The 24,340-nt window shown below is 39.9% G+C and overlaps 2 protein-coding genes across 4 annotated transcripts; one reads left to right on the forward strand and one right to left on the reverse strand.

Moving 5' to 3' along the window:
• Positions 1–399: 399 nt before the first annotated feature.
• Positions 400–3,452, reverse strand: MRPL50 (mitochondrial ribosomal protein L50). The gene is made up of 2 exons (XM_025924052.2): positions 3,308–3,452; positions 400–1,355 (listed from the first exon to the last, which is right to left on the reverse strand). The coding sequence occupies exons 1-2, from the start codon at positions 3,397–3,399 to the stop codon at positions 968–970; spliced, it is 480 nt and encodes a 159-aa protein (XP_025779837.1). The 5' UTR covers positions 3,400–3,452; the 3' UTR covers positions 400–967.
• A 187-nt stretch (positions 3,453–3,639) lies between these two features.
• On the forward strand, positions 3,640–16,657 carry ZNF189 (zinc finger protein 189). 3 transcript variants are annotated; one of them, XM_025935170.2, is made up of 3 exons: positions 3,640–4,003; positions 4,711–4,837; positions 13,863–16,657. In XM_025935170.2, the coding sequence occupies exons 1-3, from the start codon at positions 3,971–3,973 to the stop codon at positions 15,581–15,583; spliced, it is 1,881 nt and encodes a 626-aa protein (XP_025790955.1). In that variant the 5' UTR covers positions 3,640–3,970; the 3' UTR covers positions 15,584–16,657. The 3 variants fall into 3 exon arrangements, with proteins under 3 accessions (XP_025790955.1, XP_025791080.1, XP_025791021.1); XM_025935295.2 differs by having other exon boundaries at positions 3,641–4,003; positions 4,756–4,837; XM_025935236.2 differs by having other exon boundaries at positions 3,643–4,003; positions 4,753–4,837.
• The last annotated feature ends 7,683 nt before the right edge of the window (positions 16,658–24,340 follow it).

Raw genomic sequence — 24,340 nt, forward strand, 5'->3', positions numbered from 1 at the left:
TTTGCGTGCTCTCTCTCTCTCAAATATAAATTAAAAAAAAATAAAAAGTTACAGAAAAGATAAAGGGTTTGAAATAAACATCATCTCCTTTGAAGAGCATATTCATTTAGATACAGAAGCTGGTATATCTTTTTTAAGAAAAATCACAGCACTTCATAGTTGGCATATATATTCTTTCGTTTATAATACTTAAATTAAGGAAATGATAAGGCAAAAAAGCAAATTTTACTTTTTTTTTTAGTAGGCTTCACACTCAGCATGGAGCCCAAAGTGGGGCTTGAACTCACAACCCTGAGATCAAGACCTGAGCTGAGATCAAGAGTCGGACGCTTAATCGACTGAGACATTCAGGCAACCCACAAATTTCACCTTTAAAAAATTTAAAAATACACAACACTCTTCAAGAAACTTACTTTAATTCCAAAAGAGATTAATCTAGAATGAACAGTATCATTTTCTACTATTTTTACTCTTGTAGTAAAGCAATGAAAGAAACAACTTGCTGTAATATACAACAGAGATTTTTACATTTCTTTTATACATATCTACGTTTCCTCATTTGTATATGTACTATACATAATTAATACCACCTTAGGTTTAAGAGTCCTAACAGGATTAAAACCTGTTTTTGCATCTACTAATTTATGCGTAAAAAATAAAGACCATGTGTGAACATATAATAGCCTTGTATCTTAAACCCAAGTTTAATTACAGTGTCCTCCAAAGAAGGAAATTTTCATACATGATTAAAGACTTGATTCCATTAAAAAAACAAAGTTCCAGCAAACGTGAAAAAAGAAAATCTTGTTAATTCATGATGAGAAAAAGAGATAATTCATCCTTCCACAGAAAAAGTGGGTTTAGAGAACAGTTCTGATAGCATTTCACATGGTAACGTATCAAAAGTCTAATTAATAACCAGCCCCCTTGCTCAGGACAAAATGATCTTAATGAGCTCCTCTTCTGCTCAGTAACCCCAAGTGATTTTTACATTGGGAGGCAGATTACTAGCAGTAAGTTCATCAAATTTAGATTGATCCCTAATAGGCACATTATAGAAATCAAGAACATCTCTGACCCTGCACATCTGGTGAAGCCTGGAGTTGGGCACTGCATGGCCCAAGTCATCAGCTAAACGTGCCAAGAAACTGAACTTCAGAAGGTCATCTTCCAGGGACACATCCTGCCAACTATTACCAACAGAGGAACCAAAAATTTCTTTGACACAAGATTCCAAACGACTCTGGAGATCTTCAGGTGGTATGTATGTTCGGCTTCTTAAGGGTGGACACACCAAAACAGGCTCTTTCTTCACTTCTTCTACTGTCTCAGCCACCACTAGCTTTTTCTCTTTTCTAGAATGGTCAAAAACAAGTACGTGAATCTCTGGTTAACTGCACTAATGCAGCTGACAAACTGACAAACACCAGACCTAATCTTACCCATCTATCTAAATCAACCAATAATTTGCACACTTACTACTCTTCTGGGCACTGGAGAGAGAAGAATAAGATAGGTGCCTGCCTTTGGAAGCTTATAGTTGAACTGAGCTGATACAGACAGAAAAGAAAAGCTACTTACAGATTTCACATGGTGTAAGAATTCCTAAGAACACGTAAAGAGGTAAATCGCCTGTCTGGGATTCCCAGTTTCCAAACCCAACCAACCGCTCTAACCTCATGTCCTACAAATCTACTAGAAACACTCCATGCCCTACCCACACTAAACTACTACATTCTGTTTCCCACTTTCCTGAGGTCATGTGTTACCTCAAGTTACGTCCTACAGGAGATGCCAATTTCATCTTTGCCTATTGAAATCTTACTTTAAGTCCTAGAACAGAACTGTTCTCTCCCAAGGAGTTTTACTTGATTTCTCCAAATATAAATTCCTCTGATCTAGTATAGCGCTTTATATTGCTTTCACAGCACACTTCATCGTACCAGAGTTTTATTTACTTACATTCTATTTCTCTTACTAGATCATGGTTTCTCAGCCCAAACACTTGACATTTTGGACCAGATAATTCTTTGTTGTACGAGGCTATCCTGTAATTGCAAGATGCTCAGCAGCATCCCTGGCCTCTACCCAGGGCAGGGTAAATGCGAGGAGCACTCCTATGCTCCAGTCATAACCAAAGGACATTGCCAAACGCCCCGATAGGCAAAATTATCTCTGGTTAAGAACCACTGTACCAGATTATAAACTCCTGAATACAGAAACCTGTTTTATTGATTTGGGGTCCTTTGAAAACTGCTTGAATAACTACTACTGAGTACATGGGCCAAAGTGAGGAAATCTGCCTAAGACACTATTTCAGTGCTTAGTGAAATATTATTCACTCTTGTTTTCCATGGAGCTGGTATCTGACTAGGACTGGTCATCACTACAAAAATTGGGAGGCATCAGAAATGAATGATGTGTGGGGGGGAGGAAGGACGAAGTACGGAAGGAAGGAAGGAAGGAAGGAAGGAAGGGGAGGGAGGGAGGGGGAGAGGGAGGAAGGAAGGAAGAGAAAGAAAAGAAAAGAAAAGAAAAGAAAAGAGAAGAGGGACGCCTGGGTGGCTCAGTCGGTTGAGCGTCCGACTTCGGCTCAGGTCATGATCTCGCAGTTTGTGGGTTTGAGCCCCGTGTTGGGGAAAAGCAGTAGATGGAGAGTCGAAGACTGGTTCCAGCTGTGCCATTAACTTGCTTTCAGCAAAATACTTCCTATGGGGCCACCGTTTCCCCATATGCCAGAGCGCTTAAGCTCTGAGAAGGGACTTTGCTTCCACTGCTGTAACCTACTTAGGGAAATGCTGGGCCAGAGAGGGCGTTTAATAACTGTTAATGAATCAATGAATGGACAAACGAAAAAAACGAGGAGGCCACGCTTCATTTCTGAATCTAGCTTGTGAAGAAATACCCCGCGCAAATGCACTTAGTTTACCGAGCACTTTCACGTTCATGTTCCATGTTACTCGTTCCAAACGAACCACTTGTATCCTGGTACCAGTCGGTGCCTGGAACACATGGTCAGTACTGTCTGCTTACTACACTAACGAGTTAAGTGGAAGGGAAAGGGGGCGGCATTTCCGGTATAAGATGAGAAAACTGAGGCCAAGACTGGGCCCCACCACTCAAGGACACCCGCGCTGAAGCCTCTGAACTCAGAACCTAACGTACTTTCTCGTCCTATCCCAAGTCAGGCGCAGGGCCAGGGTACCGTCCTAATAGCAGGACTCCCACTTTTGAATTCGTCCTTTCATCCTCCTCAGTTTCTCTCACTTTCGCTGAACGAGACCCACCATCTAACCTTCCGCTTTACCTGAATCGAGACCAAAATTCTCTGCGTGGTGCCCCTAAGACTATCCACGTCAGGCCTCTTCTGGTAACGCCAGACACTGACAGCGCCGCCATCTCGGAGGAGAGCTACCGGCTGGGGCTCTGCCCCCAGCCGGCAGTGACGCGCCAAGACCAGCCAATCAAGTGTAAGCTTAGTGATAGGTGTTCCCTTTTTCCTGTTAAGCCTCCCCAGAGGCTCCCTCCCGCTTTGCACGCCGGAAAATGTAGTCCGATGGGTCTTGCCGGCGGAGGCTGGACCGAGGCGCGCTCTCAGAGCACGACGGGAGTTGTAGTTGGGGGGCGTCCCGGGAAGGTTCCGGGTGACGCCTTCTGGTCCGGGGGCGGACGGTCATAGCGCTCCTTGGCTGAAAGGAGGAGGAACTGGCAACTGGGAGGAGGCTCTAGTGAGGCCTGGAAGGCTGCGCAGCTAGGTGGGGAGGGAATTTGGCGTTGGGGGACAACCAAGTAGTGGGTCTGATATGCTGCTGGGGTCGTGACCGCTCTGGGACCGAGGCAGGACCTGGCCAGACCCAGCCTGGAGGCCTCGCCTTCGTGGGGCCTAATTTCCAACGGCCGGGTAGGCCTCACGAGAAGCTCCTTTCCTTGCGACTTTCCCGGGTTCCCGTCCTAATTTTCTGTCCTGGAGATGGCCTCCCCGAGCCCCCCGCCGGAGCCAAAGGTAAGTCGCTCCTCTGGGTATCCCTGTTCTCTGGCCACTACTGGAGCTAGGCCGCGCTACCCACCCTGCCCCCCCACCCCCATCCCCACGACCGTGGTCTTTAAGGCCAGCGCTGTGCAAGGAAGTACTTCGTAGTGGTCCGGATTGCGCCTCGCGACCAAATCGCCCACTTGGCCCTTCGTTTCAAGAGCGACTTGATAAATTAGCTGAAGAAAATTAGTAATGCTGCAAACAAGCGCTCTCATTTGTGAGTTCTTCCAGATGAGGCACCATTTTTGACTCTTCCCTGTGTCTTGTGCGCCTGTCACGAAGCTAGGACCCCAGGTAGACGCTTAGAGAACTTCCTGCAATTGAATTGAACAGGGTCTCAAGCCACTGCTAATAGAGTTGGATGGAGCCGGGCAATGAGGTGCAGGAAACTTGGGGAGGCCTTGGGGCAACTTACTAAAATAAAAATGTTAGGGTATAATTATTCAGCCAGAAAAGCTCTATCCTTAGGACCATCACTACTGACGACCAGGATCCAGTTCAGTTGCCCTCTAGTTGGAGATGCTTATCTGATACAGAATTGGGCCCAATTTGGATCTCTGGGTAATCATGTTCCTCCTAGCCTACCCGGCTCTGATAAGTGATTGCTTCGGCTACTTTCAGTGGTAGAATTGTCCTTGAGACAACAAGAACTGACTACAGAAATCGTACTATTTCAGGGGTTGCTGACATTTGAGGATGTGGCTGTGTTTTTTACCCAGGAGGAGTGGGATTATCTGGATCCAGCTCAGAGAAGCCTGTATAAAGATGTCATGATGGAGAATTATGGAAACCTGGTCTCACTGGGTAAGAATCTTTTGTTTCTCTGATTAAAATATCTAAGAAGCTATAAGAAATCAGACCCTGAGAACACTTGAACCACCACGAGTACCAAAACTGCTTTGTTCCAAAGTTCAGATTCAAACATTTTGGCCATTAATTGTTTCCATGACTCTCGTCTGTAGTGTCCTTGCAAAAACCAAAATACAAGCCTTTCTGGCTTCTTATCTTCATAATCTCATTCCCATACTGCTCTGCACTTTCCCTCCTGGCTCATCCTCCCACTGCTTTCCTCCCACCCCTTTTCACTCTGCCTTCTGGAGCCCCTGTTCTTCTTCACATAATGTTCCTTACCCTTCCTGGCCTTAACTGAAAACTGGCACTTTCCCAAGGACACCACTTCTCTGGCAGAGGCTGCTTACTCTCCCACATCCTCCTTTTTCCCTATCCTTTGTCTCAAGGCTGGAAGGGAGAAGTTACTCTTCTCCTGGCTTTTCAGTGTTGTTCTCAAAGCGTTAGTTTTAACCCTTCAAACAAAATCTCCCTTTGGAGGCTCCAGCAGTCTTGCTCTACCCACCCAGTTCTCTTCTGCTGTCATCTGCCAACATTGTTTGGTCTGTCACACGTAGATTTTGTCACATTTCAGAATCTCTCTATGCTAACCTATGCCATCAATGATGCAGCCATTATTTAAGTCTTGCTATATCCTGACCACGTTGTCTTCAGGAACCTTGCTTTCCTTTTTTGTTCAGCAAATCCCATCAGTGATCAAACCCTCAATTTTGTCAAGGCAGGCAAATCTTTTTTTTTTATAAATTTTTTTTTTTTAATGTTTATTTTATTTTTGAGACAGAGAGAGACAGAGCATGAACGGGGGAGGAGCAGAGAGAGAGGGAGACACAGAATCGGAAACAGGCTCCAGGCTCTGAGCCATCAGCCCAGAGCCTGACGCGGGGCTCGAACTCCCGGACCGCGAGATCGTGACCTGGCTGAAGTCGGACGCTTAACCGACTGCGCCACCCAGGCGCCCCTTTTTTTTAAATTTTTTTTTATAAATTTTTTTTTTTTAAGGCAGGCAAATCTTAAACCCCAGTATCTTAGTCTTTGAAAATTCTTCAGCCATTGTTTTTATCTTAGACCATAACTAAACAGGGGTGACTAAAACAGACATGATCTCTGCCCATGTAGAGCTTACTACAATTTCTTACGCTTCTACATCTCCTACTCGTTTCCTCCCAAACCAGCTTATTCCCAGTCATGCTACTTGTTCCTTGATTTCTCCTTTTTCCTCCCAGATTATCAGTCCTCTTCTAACTTCACCTCTTCATCTGTTCCATGGACCTACATATGAGTTATCACCAGCATGCTCTCTTGCCACCTTGTCATTGTGCTCTACCCATTCTGCAAACTTCATATTCTGTATTGGTTATAACATCAGCTTTTTCTCCTGAGTTGCCAAGCACAGCAGGGGAAATTGTTTAACTGAAAGGATTAATGCCCTGGATATATGCATGGCTTTTCTAATAGTCTCCAGTGGGTTTTCACATCTCAGCCAATTTTTTATCATTGATTTGCTCGTTCTCTTCTTCCCTTTAGTGACTATTCCAAAAACTTAAAAAAGTTTTCCTTGGGTCCATCACTCAGTAGTAGACCTCACTTTCTGTTTCACAGAGAAGATAGAGGCCACTGAATATGAACTCTAACTTTCTGCCCCTCGTGTGTATGCTTAAGTCTGCTCCTTTTTCCTCACTTTTCCAAGAACCTATCCGTCATCTTTTTTTTTTTCTCCCCCTTACAACTTCAGTCTCTATTCCTTCTCCTCTGGTACCTTTATTTTGGTGATGGGTATGTTTACGACTCTTCCAGTTGGGGAAGGTAGGGCCGGGGGGGTGGCTGTCCTTTGAGAGAGCCTGTAACCTGCTCCTTGTTCACTTACAGCCAAGTTTTTGTAAGAGTAGTTAATGTATATTCTTTACTTTCCCTACCATTATCTCTAAGCCCCTTCTCTTGCCTCTACCCTTCCCCTTAAATTGTTTAACATTCTACTTTAATAGCCTAATTGTCAAATGGAAAAGACACTTGGACCTTATTTTATTTCACCTCTCTTTATGTATTTGAAGCTCTTTATTGCTTACTTGTATTGCCTTCCTCTCCATCTATGTGCTTTCCTTGGTGAACCTCATCTATAGTCAGGTCATCACCTACCACTGTGATGAGTCCCAGATCTTTATCTCTACCTAAGAGAAGCAATTGAAGCCTAACTGCCTAAGCAAAAGTCCTGGTTCCACCACTTAGAAGCCTTGTGACCATGGGTGAATTATATAACCTTTCCATGCCTGTTGCTTTTTTACCCACTGGCAGTAATAATAGCACTTACTTCTTAGAGTTACTGTGAGTACTGAGTTAATATGTGTAAAGCACTTAGGACACTGGTTAGCATGTACTAAGTATAATATAAATGTTGATTGCTATCGTCATCATACCTATTATCTTCTCTAAGAGCTCCAAAATCTTCATCATCTCCTTTTGAAGACCACATAAATAACTCACAGCTGGCCAGTGTCAAATAATCCATTAAGATCTCAAGGCCCTTCTCTTCAGAATTAAGTACTCCTTTCTCTGTGCTGCCCTGTATTGCACTGTGCTGCACTTATGTTGAATTTCTCAACTGTATGCACAGTTTACAATCAATTTATCAAATGACTGTACTCTAGTCATTCTTTATGTTATTTCTCTAACCAGACTGGTCTCCATGAGGATGGTAACTATATATTTTTTCATTTGATTTCTCCAGCACTTAGCACAGAACCAGGTATATGTTATATGCCTTTAAATATTTGTATAACTGAATTACTATACTTAAGACTCAGAACCTCTTGTGGCTCCTGGGTGGCTCAGTTGGTTAAGCATCCAACTTTGACTCAGGTCATGATCTCGCATTTCGTGGGTTTAAGCCCTGCATCAGGCTGTGTGCTGACAGCTCGGAGCCTAGAGCCTGCTTCGGATTCTGTGTGTGTCTCTCTCTCTGCCTCTCTCCCCCACTTACACACTATCTTTCCCTTTCTCTCTTTCTCAAATTTAAATAAACATAAAAACAAGAAAAAGATCGGTACCTCTTGAACAGATTATTGCATTAGCCCGTAAACTAGCCTCTTGCCTCCAACTCCCTTTCTTTTAATACATTCTATTCACTGCCACCAAAGTGATTTTGTTAGTTAACTGCTTACAATTTCTGATTCCTGAGAGCTTAATAAAAAATTTAATTTCTTGTCCTACCTACCAGGGCCTCTCTAAATAGCCCCTGCCTAGCTTTCTAACATCATCTATTATTTCCTGCACACCACTTCAGTCTCTAGCCAGATCAGCTGCTGATTTTTTTCTCCCAATATGCCATGGTGTCTCTGAGTCACTGCCAGCTTTATCCACACATATGGTATCCTGGTTGATAGAACCAGGCAAATGCCCAGTCTTGCCTGTCCCTACTACTGTAAAATGTGAGTACCATATGGATGAAGGCATGGCAGTGAGCCCATCTGTGATCTACTTTCAGGCTCTCATTTTAGCTGAACTACAGCTTTTTATCAGTTCTTTCTTCCTCCACAATCTTTTCATCTTCCTTTGTAGACTCTGTCTCCATTCCCTTGATGAAAAATCACAATTACTTAACCTTTTTTTCTTTAATTTTTTTAATGTTTATTTATTTTTGAGAGAAAGAGAGAGACATAGTATGAGTGGGGGAGAGGCAGAGAGAGAGAGAGAGAGAGAGAGAGGAGAGAGGAGACACAGAATCTGAAGCAGTCTCCAGGCTCTGAGCTGTCAGCACAGAGCCCAATGCGGGGCTCAAAATCACGAACCGCGAGATCATGACTTGAGCCAAAGCCTGACACTTAAATGACTGATCTACCCAGGTGCCCCCTTAACTTTTCTAATAAAGTGTTTTCCTGCACTTCATCTTGCTGCTTTACTTAATACAATACTTTTCCAGTTTTAATTTTGGTCCTTTATTTAATACCTTTCTCCTTTCCATGCTGACTTTTACTTAAAAGCTTTAGTAACAACATTGATAATACAGCTGACAGCTTGATCTCAGTTCTTTGAAATGAACTGGACTTCTTTAATTTTAATGACTCCTTTTCAGTCTGCTTGAACCTTATTGGACCTTGACAGAATTGGGAATTGCTGTACCTGTAAGACCTTAATCTCATTGCTTCAGTTCTTTGATTATAGTCTCTTTTCAGTTATTTGTTCAACTACTCATCCATTCAATAAATAGTTAATCAAGCACTGTGCTAGCGTTAAGAATGTAAGTCTTCCCCATTCTGTCATTCTTTTACCAAGAAAACTGTTCTTTTTATACTTTTTTAGATACTAGGGTTAGCAACTATGGTCCACAGCCCAAATCTGGCACTGTCCATTTTTATAAATAAAGTTTTATTGGAACATGGACATGCCCAATCCTTTGTGTATTATCTGACACTACTTTCACGCTATAGTGACAGAGTTGAATAGTTGCAACAGAGACCATTTTTAGCTAACAAAGCTAAAAATATTTATTGTCTGGCCCTTTTCAGAAAATGTGTGGTAACTCTTGTTCTTTCCTAAAGTTTAGCCACTTCCACTTTACCATTTCCTTGCTTTTTGTCTCTCTCCTCAGCTAGCATATTATTAAAACGGATTAAAGATTATAGGAATCAACTCAAACTAGCTTAAGCCAACAAGAGAACTTACTATAGGGACATAGGTGGCTCATAGGATATATAAGCATGATTGTAACTGGATATCAGAAAAGGACTAAACCCAAAAATTGGTGCGCTCAGGAAGTCAGTGATTAACCCTTGCATTTTGTTTCTTTCTCCTTGGTAGATTAGTCTTTCCTCCTCATATCCACATGCTTTTGTCCCTATAGCTTCTGAGTTGATAGGTTACAATTCTGTCATGTTCAGAATAACTGCATATTTCATTTTTAATTCCAAATTCCTGGGAGAGATGCACTTTGAGTCAGCGGTACTCTAGACAAATTAGCTACGATCACAGGATGGGAACATAAGACAAGCATGGCAGAGACCTCAGAAGGTGATTATAGCTAACAAGCCCAGATCTCACAGATAGTCCTTTCTGTGCTGCTTTGTGTACAAGACTGAAGTCACTTGTTTTCTTTACCTATCTGTTTGACCTGTTTATTTTTGTACCAGAGCATCTCTATTTTACTTAGCAATATATTGCATTTTATATCTAGCATGATAAATCATTCTCTTATATTTTCCAGGATACACTTAGCTAGTTTTCTGCATTCTTCCAGTTGAAATTTAGATTCATTGGGGTTTTTAATTAGTTCATAAGATTTTGATTGGAATACAGTTGGGTTCATAGATTGTTTTAGGAAGAATTAAGATCCTTATAATATTGAATCTCTTTAGCAATTTGGTTGACTCTATTTGTCTGTCTTAAGTCCTTCAGAAAAAGTTTATGGTTTATCTCTGTGGATCTCATACAGTTCTTGTAAGATTTATTTATAGGTTTTATGGTTTTGTTTTCATGAAAAGCATATTTTATTTTTCTATAACATTTCCCAACTGGTTATCCTTGGTAGTAAGTACCAGTATTTATTTTATAGCTTAGTCTTCATGTTGCTATTATATTTCACTTAATTCTTCTAGAAATTTTAGTTAGACATTCATATTGTCTGCAAATAAGAATTTGTCTTACTCCTTTGAGTAAAACCCCTGGAACAGTAACCACTGGGTAAACATTAAAAGAGTCTTCCCCTTCTCACAAGGAATTTACAAACCCATAGAAGAGACGAACACAAACAGTTAAAACAGCAGGGCAGTAATAGCTGTAATACAGTTGTGGATGAGGACTGGTGATAAAAAACAGAACACCTAATCTGTCTAGTGGACTTAGTGAAGGCTTTGTGGAGGAACTGTTGCTTTGAATTGAGTCCTAAAGAGCAACCAAGAGTTGGCCAGGTAAACAATGCTGGGGGACATTTAGTAGACGAGATATGCAATGAAATGGTATAAAACATTAACATAAGCAATTTGCCCAATTCCAGTGTGAGAAAGTGGGTAGAAGGGTGACTTGAGGTTTAGAGAACCTGTTGTGAAGCACTGAGTACCATAATGTAAAGAGCTTTGATTTGATCCTAGAGATGATAGAGTACTAGTGAACCTACAGGTGGTGATGTGACTGGAATTCCATTTCTTGTACATCTCTCTGGATGCAGCTAAGTAGGTACAGTGTGGGGGCAGCTTAAAGACTAGAGTGAAGGATTATTAGATGGCTTTTGCATCATCCAGAGAAAACATGGGAAGAAGGTAGATGCTAGAGAGTCAGATCTTTGGTTTTGGTGATTGGGTAACAAAAAGAAAAATGGAGAAATCTAGGAAGATTTTCTACTTTGGGTAATGGATGAGGATGCCCGTTAAGAGAAGATAATTAGAGGTAGAGACCTACATGACAGCACATGATGAGGATCATGTTAATTGCAAGCCCTTTTTGAGGCATGTAAGTGGCGATATCGTGAGTATGAATATAGAGCAAGGTAAGAATGTAAACATGGGTGGGGCACCTGAGTTGCTTAGTCAGTTAAGCATCCAACTCTTGACTTCGGCTAAGGTCATGAGCTCAGTTTGTGAGACTGAGCCCTCCTGTCAGGCTCTGCACTGACAGTGGAGAGCTTGCTTGGGATTCTGTGTCTCTTCTCTCTCTCTCTTTCTCTCTCTCTCTCTCTCTCTCTCTCTCTCTCAATAAATAATAAGCTTAAAAGAAAGGAATGTAAACATTATTGGTAACAGTAACCTTGTCAAACAGCAGTTGACAAAGGAAGAAAAATACATGAAGGAGATTTTTTAGAAAAGGCCAAAGAAAAAGTAGGGAGGGGACTAGAAAAATGCAACATACAACAATACATACATACAGCATACAGCAACAGCATAGAAACCAAATACAGCAACAGCATAGAAACCAAAAACAGATAGTTTCAAAATGGGAATAATCGACAGTGTCAGATGCTGCTGAATAAAGGACTGAAAAATGTTTGTTGTATTTGTTATTCAAGAGTTATTGGTGATTTCATAAGAAGCATCTCTAGATGCCGGAAACCAAAGCCAGATTTCACAGTAGGTTATAGAACAGATTGAATGGGAAGATGTTGGGCATGGAAAACATAGTTGGGAAATGGAGAGCTACAGAGTTAAAATTTTATTTCACAAATTTGGATTTCATTAAGAGAAGGATTTCAAGTTCAAGATATAGTTGGACATATTTGTATGCTGAGCATATTTGTATGCATGTTGATATATTGGACAATGGAGAGTACAGATGGAAGAAAGGGGAAAAATGCTAATAATTGAACAAACACTCAGAGACAGTGGGATAAAGAGAACGTAGATGAATTCAGCTTGGATAGGAATGGGATAGATCTTCATGTGCCATTGCATATAATTTTATGGGAAGGGGGCAGAAAGTTGAGGGAGTTCTTTGATCCTTTTTCATTGTGTGAAAGAAAGCAGTCCAGTGAAGTGAATTTGAGAGAGAAGACTGTAAGTAGTATAAGCAAAAATAAAGTTTCTACTAGTTTCTTAGAGGAATAAGAGAAAGCTTTTTGGAATAAAATAACTTAATGACTGGTTTAAAGTGAGTGAAAAGAAAATTCGAAGATGACTCCAAAGGTAGAAGGTTAGAAAATTAAGAGAAAAGAGGAAGTCTAAAAAAGGAAATTGTTTAGGGCCAAATATATATTTGGTAGTGATCAACCAAATATGTGGAATTTTCCAGCAGAAAGCAAGAGAGAAAAGAAAGAAGTCAGAGGCAGACTTAAGTGTTCTATATGCCACTCTGTTTACATTGTAGACCATTATGTTATCTTTCCTTAACACATGCAAGATTTTCATTTCTCAGATGTCTTAGAGACTCTCGGTTGGAACCAGATGGTTCCAATGTGGCTCTTACATCTTTGGAAGAGTAAGAATCATGTATACTTGAAGAACGTGGGGTGATTTGTGGTAGGTGAGGTTACCACACACTGTTTTTCTCTGTTTCTTTCATTAACCTTGACTGTGTTCCTTTGTATTTATTTTTGTCATTCTATATCATAGACTCCATGTCACTCCAACCCATTTTTTTAAAGCTGTTTTGTCTCTTGATACAGGAATTGCTTTACTTAATACTTTACCATTTTATTTTCTTTCCCCAGTATACTTGTCATCCATTTTATTTGGTAGGAAGTTTCATGTCTTATCTTTGAATACTGAATCATTACACAATGCCTGGCATGCTTTTGATTGCAATAAGTAAATTCTTTTTTTTTTTTAATTTTATTTTTATTTTTTTATTTAATAAGTAAATTCTTATTAATTGTTGCTTCCGGGTTTTTGTCTTTTATCTTTCTCAACATCATTTTGTGTTCCTTTCTGTCAGTTACTTAATCTACTCACACTCCAGCAATGTTGTTTCATCCCAAATTTCCCAGAACCTACTGTTTTCTTCCTGTGTCATCCTTTCTTCTTTGACAGACTAATTCATCACACCACTATTTGTTTTATTTCATTGTTGGCCCATCTTACCTTGCATAATTCTCTGTTGATCACCAGCCCTTCCTCCCAACTCTGCTTACCCCCACTAACTTATCATTTGCCTCATAAAAACACTCTTTTCTGGGTACCCATCTGGCTCATTCAGAGGAACATGTGACTCTTGATCTTGGGGTTGTGAGTTTGAGTCCCATGTTGGGTGTAGAGATTACTAAAAAAAATTAAAACTTCAAAGCTTGCTCCGTTAAAAAAACAACACTCTTCACACCCCTTCTCTAAGAAAAACTTTTCATCAGATAACTAATAATAATATTTACATAGCTTGTATTCTTTGCCAGGTATGGTCTTAAATGCTTTATGTATAGGAACTAATTTAATTTTTACAACAATACTGTGAAGTAATCATCCACATTTTATAGATGTAGTGGATTAATTTATCTTAATCTTATTTTCCTAAGCATTTCTCCTTGCTAGCAAAGAGCCTGGCTAATCTTTCTATTTTCTATTTATTATTCCAGATGTTTTAAACAGAGATAAGGATGAGGAGCCAACTGTAAAACAAGAAATTGAGGAAATTGAGGAAGAAGTGGAACCACAGGGTGTAATAGTTACAAGAATCAAAAGTGAAATTGACCAAGATCCCATAGGTAGAGAAACCTTTGAACTTGTTGGTAGGTTAGATAAACAGAGAGGAATCTTCTTATGGGAAATACCAAGGGAATCTTTGGCCCAGGAACAGAGAATGTTCAGAGGAAATACTAACATTATTCGTAAGAGACCAAACCCAGAAGAGAAATGCCATAAATGTGAAGAATGTGGAAAGGGATTTGTCCGCAAGGCCCATTTCATTCAACATCAAAGGGTCCATACTGGTGAGAAGCCTTTTCAGTGCAATGAATGTGGGAAAAGTTTTAGTCGCAGTTCGTTTGTTATTGAACATCAGAGAATTCACACTGGGGAAAGGCCCTATGAGTGTAATTATTGTGGAAAAACCTTTAGTGTGAGCTCAACCCTTATTAGACATCAGAGAATCCACACTGGAGAGAGACCCTATCAGTGTAATCAGTGTAAACAGAGCTTCAGCCAGAGAAGGAGCCTTGTTAAACATCAAAGGATCCACACAGGTGAGAAACCCCATAAATGTAGTGACTGTGGGAAAGCCTTCAGTTGGAAATCACACCTTATTGAACATCAGAGAACTCACACTGGTGAGAAACCCTATCACTGTACCAAATGTAAGAAAAGCTTTAGTCGAAATTCATTACTTGTTGAACATCAGAGAATTCACACTGGGGAAAGACCCCATAAATGTGGTGAATGTGGAAAAGCTTTTAGATTAAGTACATACCTTATACAACACCAAAAAATCCACACTGGTGAGAAGCCTTTTCTTTGTATTGAATGTGGAAAAAGCTTCAGTCGGAGCTCATTTCTTATTGAACATCAAAGGATCCATACAGGTGAAAGACCTTATCAGTGCAAAGAGTGCGGGAAAAGCTTCAGCCAACTGTGCAACCTTACTCGTCATCAGAGAATTCACACAGGAGACAAACCCCATAAATGTGAGGAATGTGGAAAAGCCTTTAGTAGAAGCTCAGGTCTTATTCAGCATCAGAGAATCCACACCAGAGAGAAGACTTACTCATACAATGAAACTAAGGAAAGTTTTGATCCAAATTGCAGTCTTGTTATACAGCAGGAAGTCTATCCCAAGGAAAAATCTTATAAATGTGATGAATGTGGGAAAACTTTTAGTGTCAGTGCTCATCTTGTACAACATCAAAGAATACACACTGGTGAAAAGCCCTATCTATGTACTGTATGTGGGAAAAGCTTCAGTCGGAGCTCATTTCTTATTGAACATCAGAGAATCCACACTGGTGAGAGACCTTATCTATGCAGACAGTGTGGCAAAAGCTTTAGTCAACTTTGTAACCTTATTCGACATCAGGGTGTTCACACAGGTAATAAACCCCATAAATGTGATGAATGTGGGAAGGCCTTTAGCCGGAACTCAGGCCTTATTCAGCATCAGCGAATACACACAGGAGAGAAACCTTACAAGTGTGAGAAGTGTGACAAAAGTTTTAGTCAACAGCGCAGCCTTGTCAACCATCAGAAGATCCACGCAGAGGTGAAAACCCAAGAAACCCACGAATGTGATGCTTGTGGTGAAGCCTTCAATTGCCGCATATCTCTGATTCAGCATCAAAAATTGCACTCTACGTGGATGCAATAAATGTCAAGAAATGTTCGAGCGCAGTTTGACTTGAGACTAGCTACCCAAGTGCGGTTTCAGTATGGCTCAACATGAGTCAGGTTTAGTGATAAATTCTCCTTGACCTCAGGCAAATTGTTTCTGAAGATTCTGTGAATAGTGGACAACTGCCCACAGGCAGCTCAAGACTTCCATTACTCTTTGTTTTGATGATCATAGAGAAAGACTCAGTAATTTATTTAAGCATCCTTTTCAAAAAAAAAAAAATAAGCATCCTTTTCTAACACATCTTTCAGCAGAGAGGTCAAACCCAGGTTCAGAGCACTTGGTGTTGTAATTAAAAAGGGGAGAAGGACAAAGTTGCATTGGTACAAGGAAGCTGAAGGTAGAAAAGTAGCGTAATTATTCAAGAAAGTCCTCTGCCACCATTATATGGTGGTTCTTTCAGTTCCATGATGTGTCTGGCTGTGCATGCCAAAACCTAGTAATTAAGCATATGATTACATTTTCAAGGAAACAAAGCCCCAGGTGTTTTTTGGTTTTTGGTTTTTTTTTCCTTTCTTTTTTTAACTGCTTCTCCAAAGTTTTGGTCGTTTCTTAAGAAAGCCAGTTTTTTGGCATGTGAGTTAAGCAGTTCCAATGCCTTGTGGTTCCCAGATCTGTGAAATGAGTGGACCAGTAATTTTACACGTAAAGATTATGTGAGTAATTAAGAAACCTAGCAAAGGTGTTACCAAGGAACCTTAGGGAGTGCCTTTTTTTAAGATGGGCCCAACAAAGTGGAGGAAGACACTTCTTTGTGTGCCCTCCCAACTGTGAAACATAATTGTAGTCCTATACAAATAATCTTACTCCTCCACTACCAGTAGCATGCAAAAGTGTACATATTTTGATTACCAAGAGTTGGAAATAAAGAATATCTGGAGTCTATGCTAGGAAGCTGAGATATTTTGGTATTGCTTTGGTTTTTATGGTAACTAGACTTTGCATGCAATTTTAAAATCCTTATTTCTGGTTCTAGGGTTTCCCTTAGTTAATGGTTATATAAACCTACTAATTCATCTGTTCTAATCATTAAACCTGTTTTGTTTTTTGCTTTGTGTAAGAGTTCTTTATTACTTTAGTGCAAAATCTATCCTGTCAAATACTGCCTTTGAAAATTAGAATTGGGGTGCCTGTGTGGCTCAGTCAGTTCAGGTCCAACTTTGGCTCAGGTCATGATCTCACTCCTGAGTGAGTGAGTTTGAGCCCTGTATCAGACTGTGTGCTGACAGCTCAGAGCCTGGAGCCTGTTTCAGATTCTGTCTCTCCTTCTCTCTCTGCCCCTCCCCCACTCACTCTCTCTTTCTCTCTCTCAAAAATAAACATTTTTAAAATTCTCAAAAAATTAGGATCAAGATTTAAAAGAAATTGCTCTCACTTGTTCTACCTGTGACTACAGGCATACCTTGGAGATATTGTGTATTTGGTTCCAGACCACTGCAATGAAGCAGATAATTGAAGTGAAGCAAGTCAAATTAATTTTTGGTTTCTTAGTGCATATAAAAATTATGTTTGCACTTAAGTGTGCGGTGGTATTATGTCTAAGAAATCAATGTACATACCTTAATTTTAAAATATTGCTAAAAAGGGCTAACCATCATCTGAGCTTTGAACGAGTCAATCACTGATCAGATTAGCATAACACAATAATGAAAATATTTGAAATATTGCAGGAATCACCAAAGTGTGACAGAGACATAAAGTGGGCAAATACTTTTAGAGAAACGGAATGAATAGAATTGACACAGGTTTGCCACAAACCTTCAATATGTGAAAAAATGCAGTATCTGAGTAGCATAATGAAGCAAACCAATAGAATGAGGTGTGCCTGTAAGTTACCTTTCCTGGGTTAGTTCAATTAAGGTTAAATACAATTTTTTTAGTTTCTGAATATGGAATTCCAAAACACCAGAACTCCAATTCTAACTTCCTAATAGCTTGAGGAAAAAACCTCCCTTTCTTCAATATTGTAGACCTTCTGAATGTCACCTCCAAACTTAAATCTTAGAATAGGTGTGTGTGCACATGTAAATGTCAGTGTTCTAGTATACATGTAGAAATTGTGCACTCTCCTATTCAAATTAGGTGCTCATAGTTAGCATATAGTTAACTTTTCAAAAACAGTTTGTAGCCCAATGAAAAGCATAAAAAGCTACTGAAAGTGCATTTGATGTCTCAGTTATCCTCCTGCCCTAAATCTCCCCCGTTTTACTAGTCCACTAGTGGTTCAGAGGCCATGGTCTCAAATAATAATGAGGTTCTTATACCTGTTCTCAGTATTTTGAAAAGCTTAGTGCAAAGTATATTCTTCATACTTTGCAGTTTGCATGCACACTAGCACATTGTGCTTTTTGCTGGAGTTGCATCTGTTTTGTGTATGGTTACCTTGCTTAGCAGAAGCTCTGGCTGTTTGCCTCATTGTAATGTGGGGACATTGTCATATGAGATATACCAACAAAAATTACATAACATCCTTGGATGTGAACCTGGAATGATATCTCAAAACTCCAGTAGCAGTGAAACAATACTGGATTGTATGTACAATTCATTGCTTATAAAAAGCATAGCCAAAAAGATGAACTTTTAAAGCAAGGTTACTGCAGTGTTCACTGTTGTTTTCTAAGAGGATGATAGAAATAACAGAGAAGAACATGAAATGCCAGAAGAGGAGGGAAGGAGAAAGTTAAAGCTTTCAAGAGGAGATGATGCTATAGATGGGCTAAAAGATAAGTACCAAGAAAAAAGGATAGTGTCTGAAGACAGAATTGTAAGAGGACCTACTAGCCACAGAGCGAACCTCCGGTGATGGGAATGTGGCAGGAGGTAAGCCTGCCTGTAAAGGGCAGATGAATAGAGTTGCTGTGCTAAAGAGATGATAGGACTTAATGCTGCCTAAAATTCTGTGATAACATTTTCCTTGTATTCAAATTGTGTGTGTGTGCATGCCCAAGAGAGGCAGGGACACTTTTAAGTGTGCAGTTCTGAATTTTCACAACCAAATCTACACAAGTGGCACTTGAAATGTTCCTGGTACACCTGATACTCACCTGGGTACCTTTCCAGAAACTACACACACAACAGATCTTGTGACGCCTTCATTTTAAAAGACAATATGGAATTGAATAGGAGGAGAAAGTTTTGAGCTAATGTGGTTATAAGGGCTAAGAAGTCCCATGATATGCAATCTACAAATGAGAACCATGAAAGCCAGTGGTGTAGTTCAGTCCCAGTCCAAAGACTCAAGAACTGGCGCACTGATGTCCAAGGACAGGAGAAGAGGGATGCCCCAGCTTAAGCAGAGAGCAAATCTGCCCTTCCTCTGCCTTTTTGTTCAGTTCACACCCTCAATGAATTGGATGATGCAAACCAGCATTGTGAAGTTGATCTTTACTCAGTCTACAGATTCAAATGCAAATCTCTTCCAGAAACCCTCACAGACACGAGGAATAGTATTTTACCAGCATCTCTTAGCCCAATTTTAAACATAAAATTAACCAGATAACATTTAAAACAAACAGGTAAAAGCCTTTGGTGGCAAAATAAATCAATAAATCACTACAGTACTCCATTTCTCTAATTCCGGTAAAATTTTGTTTTCATCTGCCTTCCTTAAGGAGGGTTTCATCAGCAAATCTAGAGGCATACACTGCATACCCAGTTGAGCATATTTGTAAAATAAATTTCAACTTTTAAAAATGTAGTCCAGATATTCCAATCATTTTTTAAAAATTACTGTTCCTAGTCAGTATTTAATACCTTTCACCTTCCTTCGTGATCCCCTTCAAATGTGTTTTATGGCCTTGGGTGGGTGGCCAAGGAGTAGGTTGATTGATTTCTTTTTAATTAAGGCTATCTCTATAACCATAACACATGGAAAATAGAAAGAGTTACATTTACTTTACTGCACCAATGGTTCAAGTTCAATTAACGTATTTTTAAATACCTGCCAGGTGCTATGTTAATACTGTTAAGTATTAGTTGCATAGTGGCTTCAAGCAGTCCTTTAGCTTCAAGGAGACTTTGGGAAGTGAATAGTAAGCCATATGTACTCCATAACAAAAAGAATGGGGGAAAATCACTTAACTTGCCAAAATACATTTTGTACAAATAAAACATAGTGCATATCTCTCTACCTGTCCTTGTTCCTGTGCAGAAGCCATGATCTCAAGAACATTCTTCTCATGTTCAATGGCTAAGAAATCGTCGCATCACATGATAGTCATTTCATCCCTGGGACAAAGAAGCACACTCTGACTTCTTTAGCCTATAAAATCTCCCAGGGAAAACCAGGGCAGGACAAGGAAAAGTTGGAAGTGTCTGCAGAAACACGTTTGACCTTGAATTTTTTAAGAGGGCAGGATAGATTTCTCTGACATCTAAGACCTTAGGCTACAGCCAAGCTAGCCCTGGTTGTTCTGAACTGCCAGAACAATTACTGCTGTGTTTAGAAGATGCTTTATATTTCACTGTGCCACCACCATACTCAAAGAGCCAAGTCTGTACATGTATATAAGCTTCTTTTTGAGAAGCAGAGGTAGAAGAATTTTGAATTTTTATTTGTCCCAGTACTTGCCTGTCAAGTTGCAATAAGACACTTTATTAGGGTAGTAAATAGCAATGCTCCATGAGAGTTTTCTGTTGTTTCCCTCAGTGCAAAAGATGTCATTTCCACTCACCCCTCTCCTCCTAGAGTCTAGGCCTGTGCTGGATTGCAGTTCTACACTCTTAGCTGCTTCCCACCTTCCCAATCCTCCCAACCCTCTACCTTTCAAAAAATAATAATTTTCAGCACTATTCTTTTATCATGTTATTCCCTACTCAAAAATTATTCACAGGTCCCTATTTCTCATTACTTCAAGGTAAGACTTTCCATAATATCTCTGCCCAACCTCCCCTTCCCCTCCACTGTGTCACTCTACTTGGCCTCACTTTCTAAGTTCTGACAATGTCCTCAACATATCCAACCTGTACTCTAGGCAACATACAGTCAATTCATCTTCATACCCACTCAAGTGCCTTGACCATTTCTCAACAGCCAATTTACAGAGAAAAAATATAATATTTGTTCACAACTTATATATCTGGCACTATACATAAAATATTGCTAACCTCACAGCAATCCTATTTTACAGATGAGGAAATTGAGTCTCAAGACCCCAAGATCATATAACTAGCTGTCTGTAATTCATCCCACTGTCTTTATAAAGCCCCTTTGATCTCAGCATGTAGCCTATGCCACTGTGATTTAGCGCATTTTTGCATACCATTTTGTTTCCTAACTGTACCCTTGTCTTCTTCATCTCCATGGTAAGTATACAAGGACCATGTAGTGTCGACATCACCAAGTATACAGTAGGTGCTAAATGAATACTTGTTGACTGATTTTATAAATGTTTACAGATTGATACCCAGCATTGAGTGTTCAACCATTTCAGGAGGTTAGGACAGACTGTGTTACAGCCAGAACAACCTTTATTTGACTAATGAAAAAGAGCTATGACTGCCTATGTTGACCTTTGCCATTACTCCTGTCTCTTCATTCATCCTTTCTAGAAAATGGGCTTAGGGAATTGGTAGCATTACATGAGCCCTCTGGGCTTTACTGAGCATAGGTAACTCATTTTTACCCTACATATGAGATAGATATTGTTCTAAGGGCAGGTCCACAATTCTTTATCTGATTGCCTTGAGGGTGTATGCGTTTTAGAAATCCGAATTTTTCAGATTTTAGAGATTAAATATAGTGCTTATGCTACATATTGTATAACTCCCTCTGCAGAGTCTGAGTCAGAACCTAAAATCAGGCACATTTTCTCTGCATCCCATCAAGTGGAATAAAGGTGACACAGTCTCAAGTCACATTTTGCCACCAAATAATTTGCTGCAAACTTATGAGAACATTTTTGTTTTCAGAGCCTTTTGGATTTCAGAATTGTGAAAATTATAAGGGATGTGAACCTGTTATTGAGATGTATTGACTCATTTAATCTCTCAATAATTTGCAATGCTGTACTTGTTTTATTTTGAAGAGGAAGAAACTGAACCGCAGAAAGGTTCTATAATGTGCCCAAGGTCACATGGCTAGGAAGTGGCAGAGACAACATTTGAACCTAGATTGTCTGACTCCAGAACTGGTGCTTTTCACCACCCCAAATTCTGCAAACCAAGAGGACTTTGCAAGTCTCACCTACTGGTGATGTGACCTTGGACCACTGCCTTAGCGTCCTGGGCCCCGTTTCCCTCATCTGTTGCTAAAAGTGAAATGTAGATGTCAACCTGGAGGCTTTCACCCCAGGAGAGCTACATCAGATGAACTTGAAGTCTTATTCCTGCTTTGCCTAAAGCCTGCTCTAAGATTTCTGCAAGGTTCTAGAGGCTTATATTCTCATTGTCACAGTTGGCTTCAGCTTCTGTTAAATCAGTTCACATTATGAATCATTATGAGTCATCTCAGTATCTTGTTTTTGACAGCATGATGTAAACTCATGTGTGAAATTCAGCTCTTCATCTCAAGCAGACAAATGTCTTTAGATTGCTTGTTATTTCTCCACCTTCTTAAAAGTGCTTTAGTCACCTCCCCACCGCCCTACCACCACCCCCGCCCTGCTTCCATATTGCCCTGGCTTCTCCCGCTTTTGGTACTTATGCCTTCAAGATATCCTTTTCTCCCAGTAAATTTTCTTACACAAAGGCAGTTGTAAGAGTTCCTTCCCCTTGGCCATGCCTCGGTGCTTACCCTAGATGCTATCTCCTCCCACTTCCCAACCTCTAGTCAATGGCACCTGTGTTTCTTGCTTAGCTACTTAAGTTTGATTGTGTGATACGCAAATATCACCCCTAGCCTAAAGCTGAAACTTCTCAATTACCTTCAGTGCCTAGTACCAACTTTTATTTTTAGCAGGTGTTCAATAACTAGAATAAATCCGACAGTATGCCAAAAGGTAGGAACCCACTAATATATTCCCTCAGTGATCATACAGTTAATAGAAATTAAAGTCTGTAGCCTCATAAAACTTGTCTTCATATTACTCTCAGTGGCATAAATTACTGGGGTTGAGATTTCAAAGACAACTGTAGTGCTTTAGTTGGAAAAATATACCAGATGATAGCCAGGAAAATGCATTATATAAATCCTTATCCCTAGGGAAGTGTAATTTGGCCTGGATCAAAATACATTGATTATAGATTCTTGCTCAACCAATAAATGATAGTCTAGGAGGTTTCTGTACAACATAGGGTCAGTGATGCTAAGTGAGCTCTAGATAAAATTCCTGGCGAGAGTTTTGTCACATCAGGTGTTGCCAGCTTTAGGGGAGCTTAGCACATGGTAGGAACTCAACTACTTGCTGATTGAATAAGTGAATGAATGAATGAATGAATGAATGAGGTAAGAAATGTAGAAGACCTACAACACTGGTAATAGAGGTTTTGAACACTGCCTGTTGTCCTGTCCTTACCTTCCTTCCTGGCCATGTGTCCATTATAGGAGAAAGAGACCTGGATTCTAATCTCTCAGCTCTATCCTAAACCCCCATATGTGTGACCATCAGCAAGTAATTTCACTGCTCTAGGCTTGGTTTTATCATCTGTAAAGTGAAAGTCTCAGGCCAAATGATCTCTAAGGTAGGTTTGAATTGTTTACATGAATATAGCTGTCTTTAGAGAAGTAATACAAGTATACAGAAACAGATACTTAAGTGTGGTGGAGACACGTGAGTTAAAAATTTTCTGTGTGCCCTACTCCCGGGTCTCTCTCCTCAAACAAAGCCCCTTTAGACTAATTCTGTCTTCCTGCCTTAAATACTTTGCTTATGCCTCTAGTTCTTAACTTATCTACTCCAAGCAATATCATTTATCTTTGTACTCTTCAAGACAAAAAAATTTAGTTTACTACTTTCTCCTATATTTAATTATACATATGGATATTTTAGTGATTTCTATTCATTTCCTTTAATAGACTTAGAGGGCTATTTCTTTTTTTAAGCACAATTTCTTAATCCATCAATTTTTAGTAATATCTTGACTTCCCACTAAGTGAATTAATGTTCCCTCACTTCTCTCCCTTTAATTTCCTAGCTTCTATCAGTTCAATCATTACTTTTATTCCCACCAAAATCATTATTTTTATATTGCACAAAATTAAAATAAATTCTCTTTTCTAACTATGGCTGTCTATAATGCTTTTTCTGTAGGTTAATTTTGAAAATTGAAAGCCAATAAAGTATAATTGTGTGAATAGCATTTACTGCAAAACAAGGTAGCATGCTTAGATGTGCAGAGGGAGTGCATAGTCTATATCCCCAAACCTGGGCCACTTCAAGAGGAACCCTGCAGGCATCACAGCAACACTGATTCTCCCATAATACTCCGTGTGTTGCTTGAAATCACTTTACATTTTAGCTTGTTTCATATTATGAAGGGCTTTCATTTCAAAATATCCTCAAACTTGAAATTTAGCGTGGTAGCTCTGAAACTTGGCTGTACGTTGGAATCACCAAGGGAGCTGTTAAGAAACCCTGATATTTAGAGGATCCCACATCCACAGTTTCTGATTTAATTGGGCTGTGGTGTGGGCTGAGCATCTGGGAGTTTTAATTTTTGGCAGGTTATTCCCAGGAGTAGCCCAAATTGAGGACCCTAACCATTAATGTCAGTCATGTCTAGTAGAGTCAAAGGTAATGAAATATACTGAGCCCTTTGGAAGCAAGAGCAAAAAATAAAACCTGATACTGGCCG

This window comes from Puma concolor, chromosome D4, assembly GCF_028749965.1.
Source record: "Puma concolor isolate L17-30 chromosome D4, mPumCon1.1.hap2, whole genome shotgun sequence".
In the NCBI taxonomy this organism is placed as follows: Eukaryota; Metazoa; Chordata; class Mammalia; order Carnivora; family Felidae; genus Puma; species Puma concolor.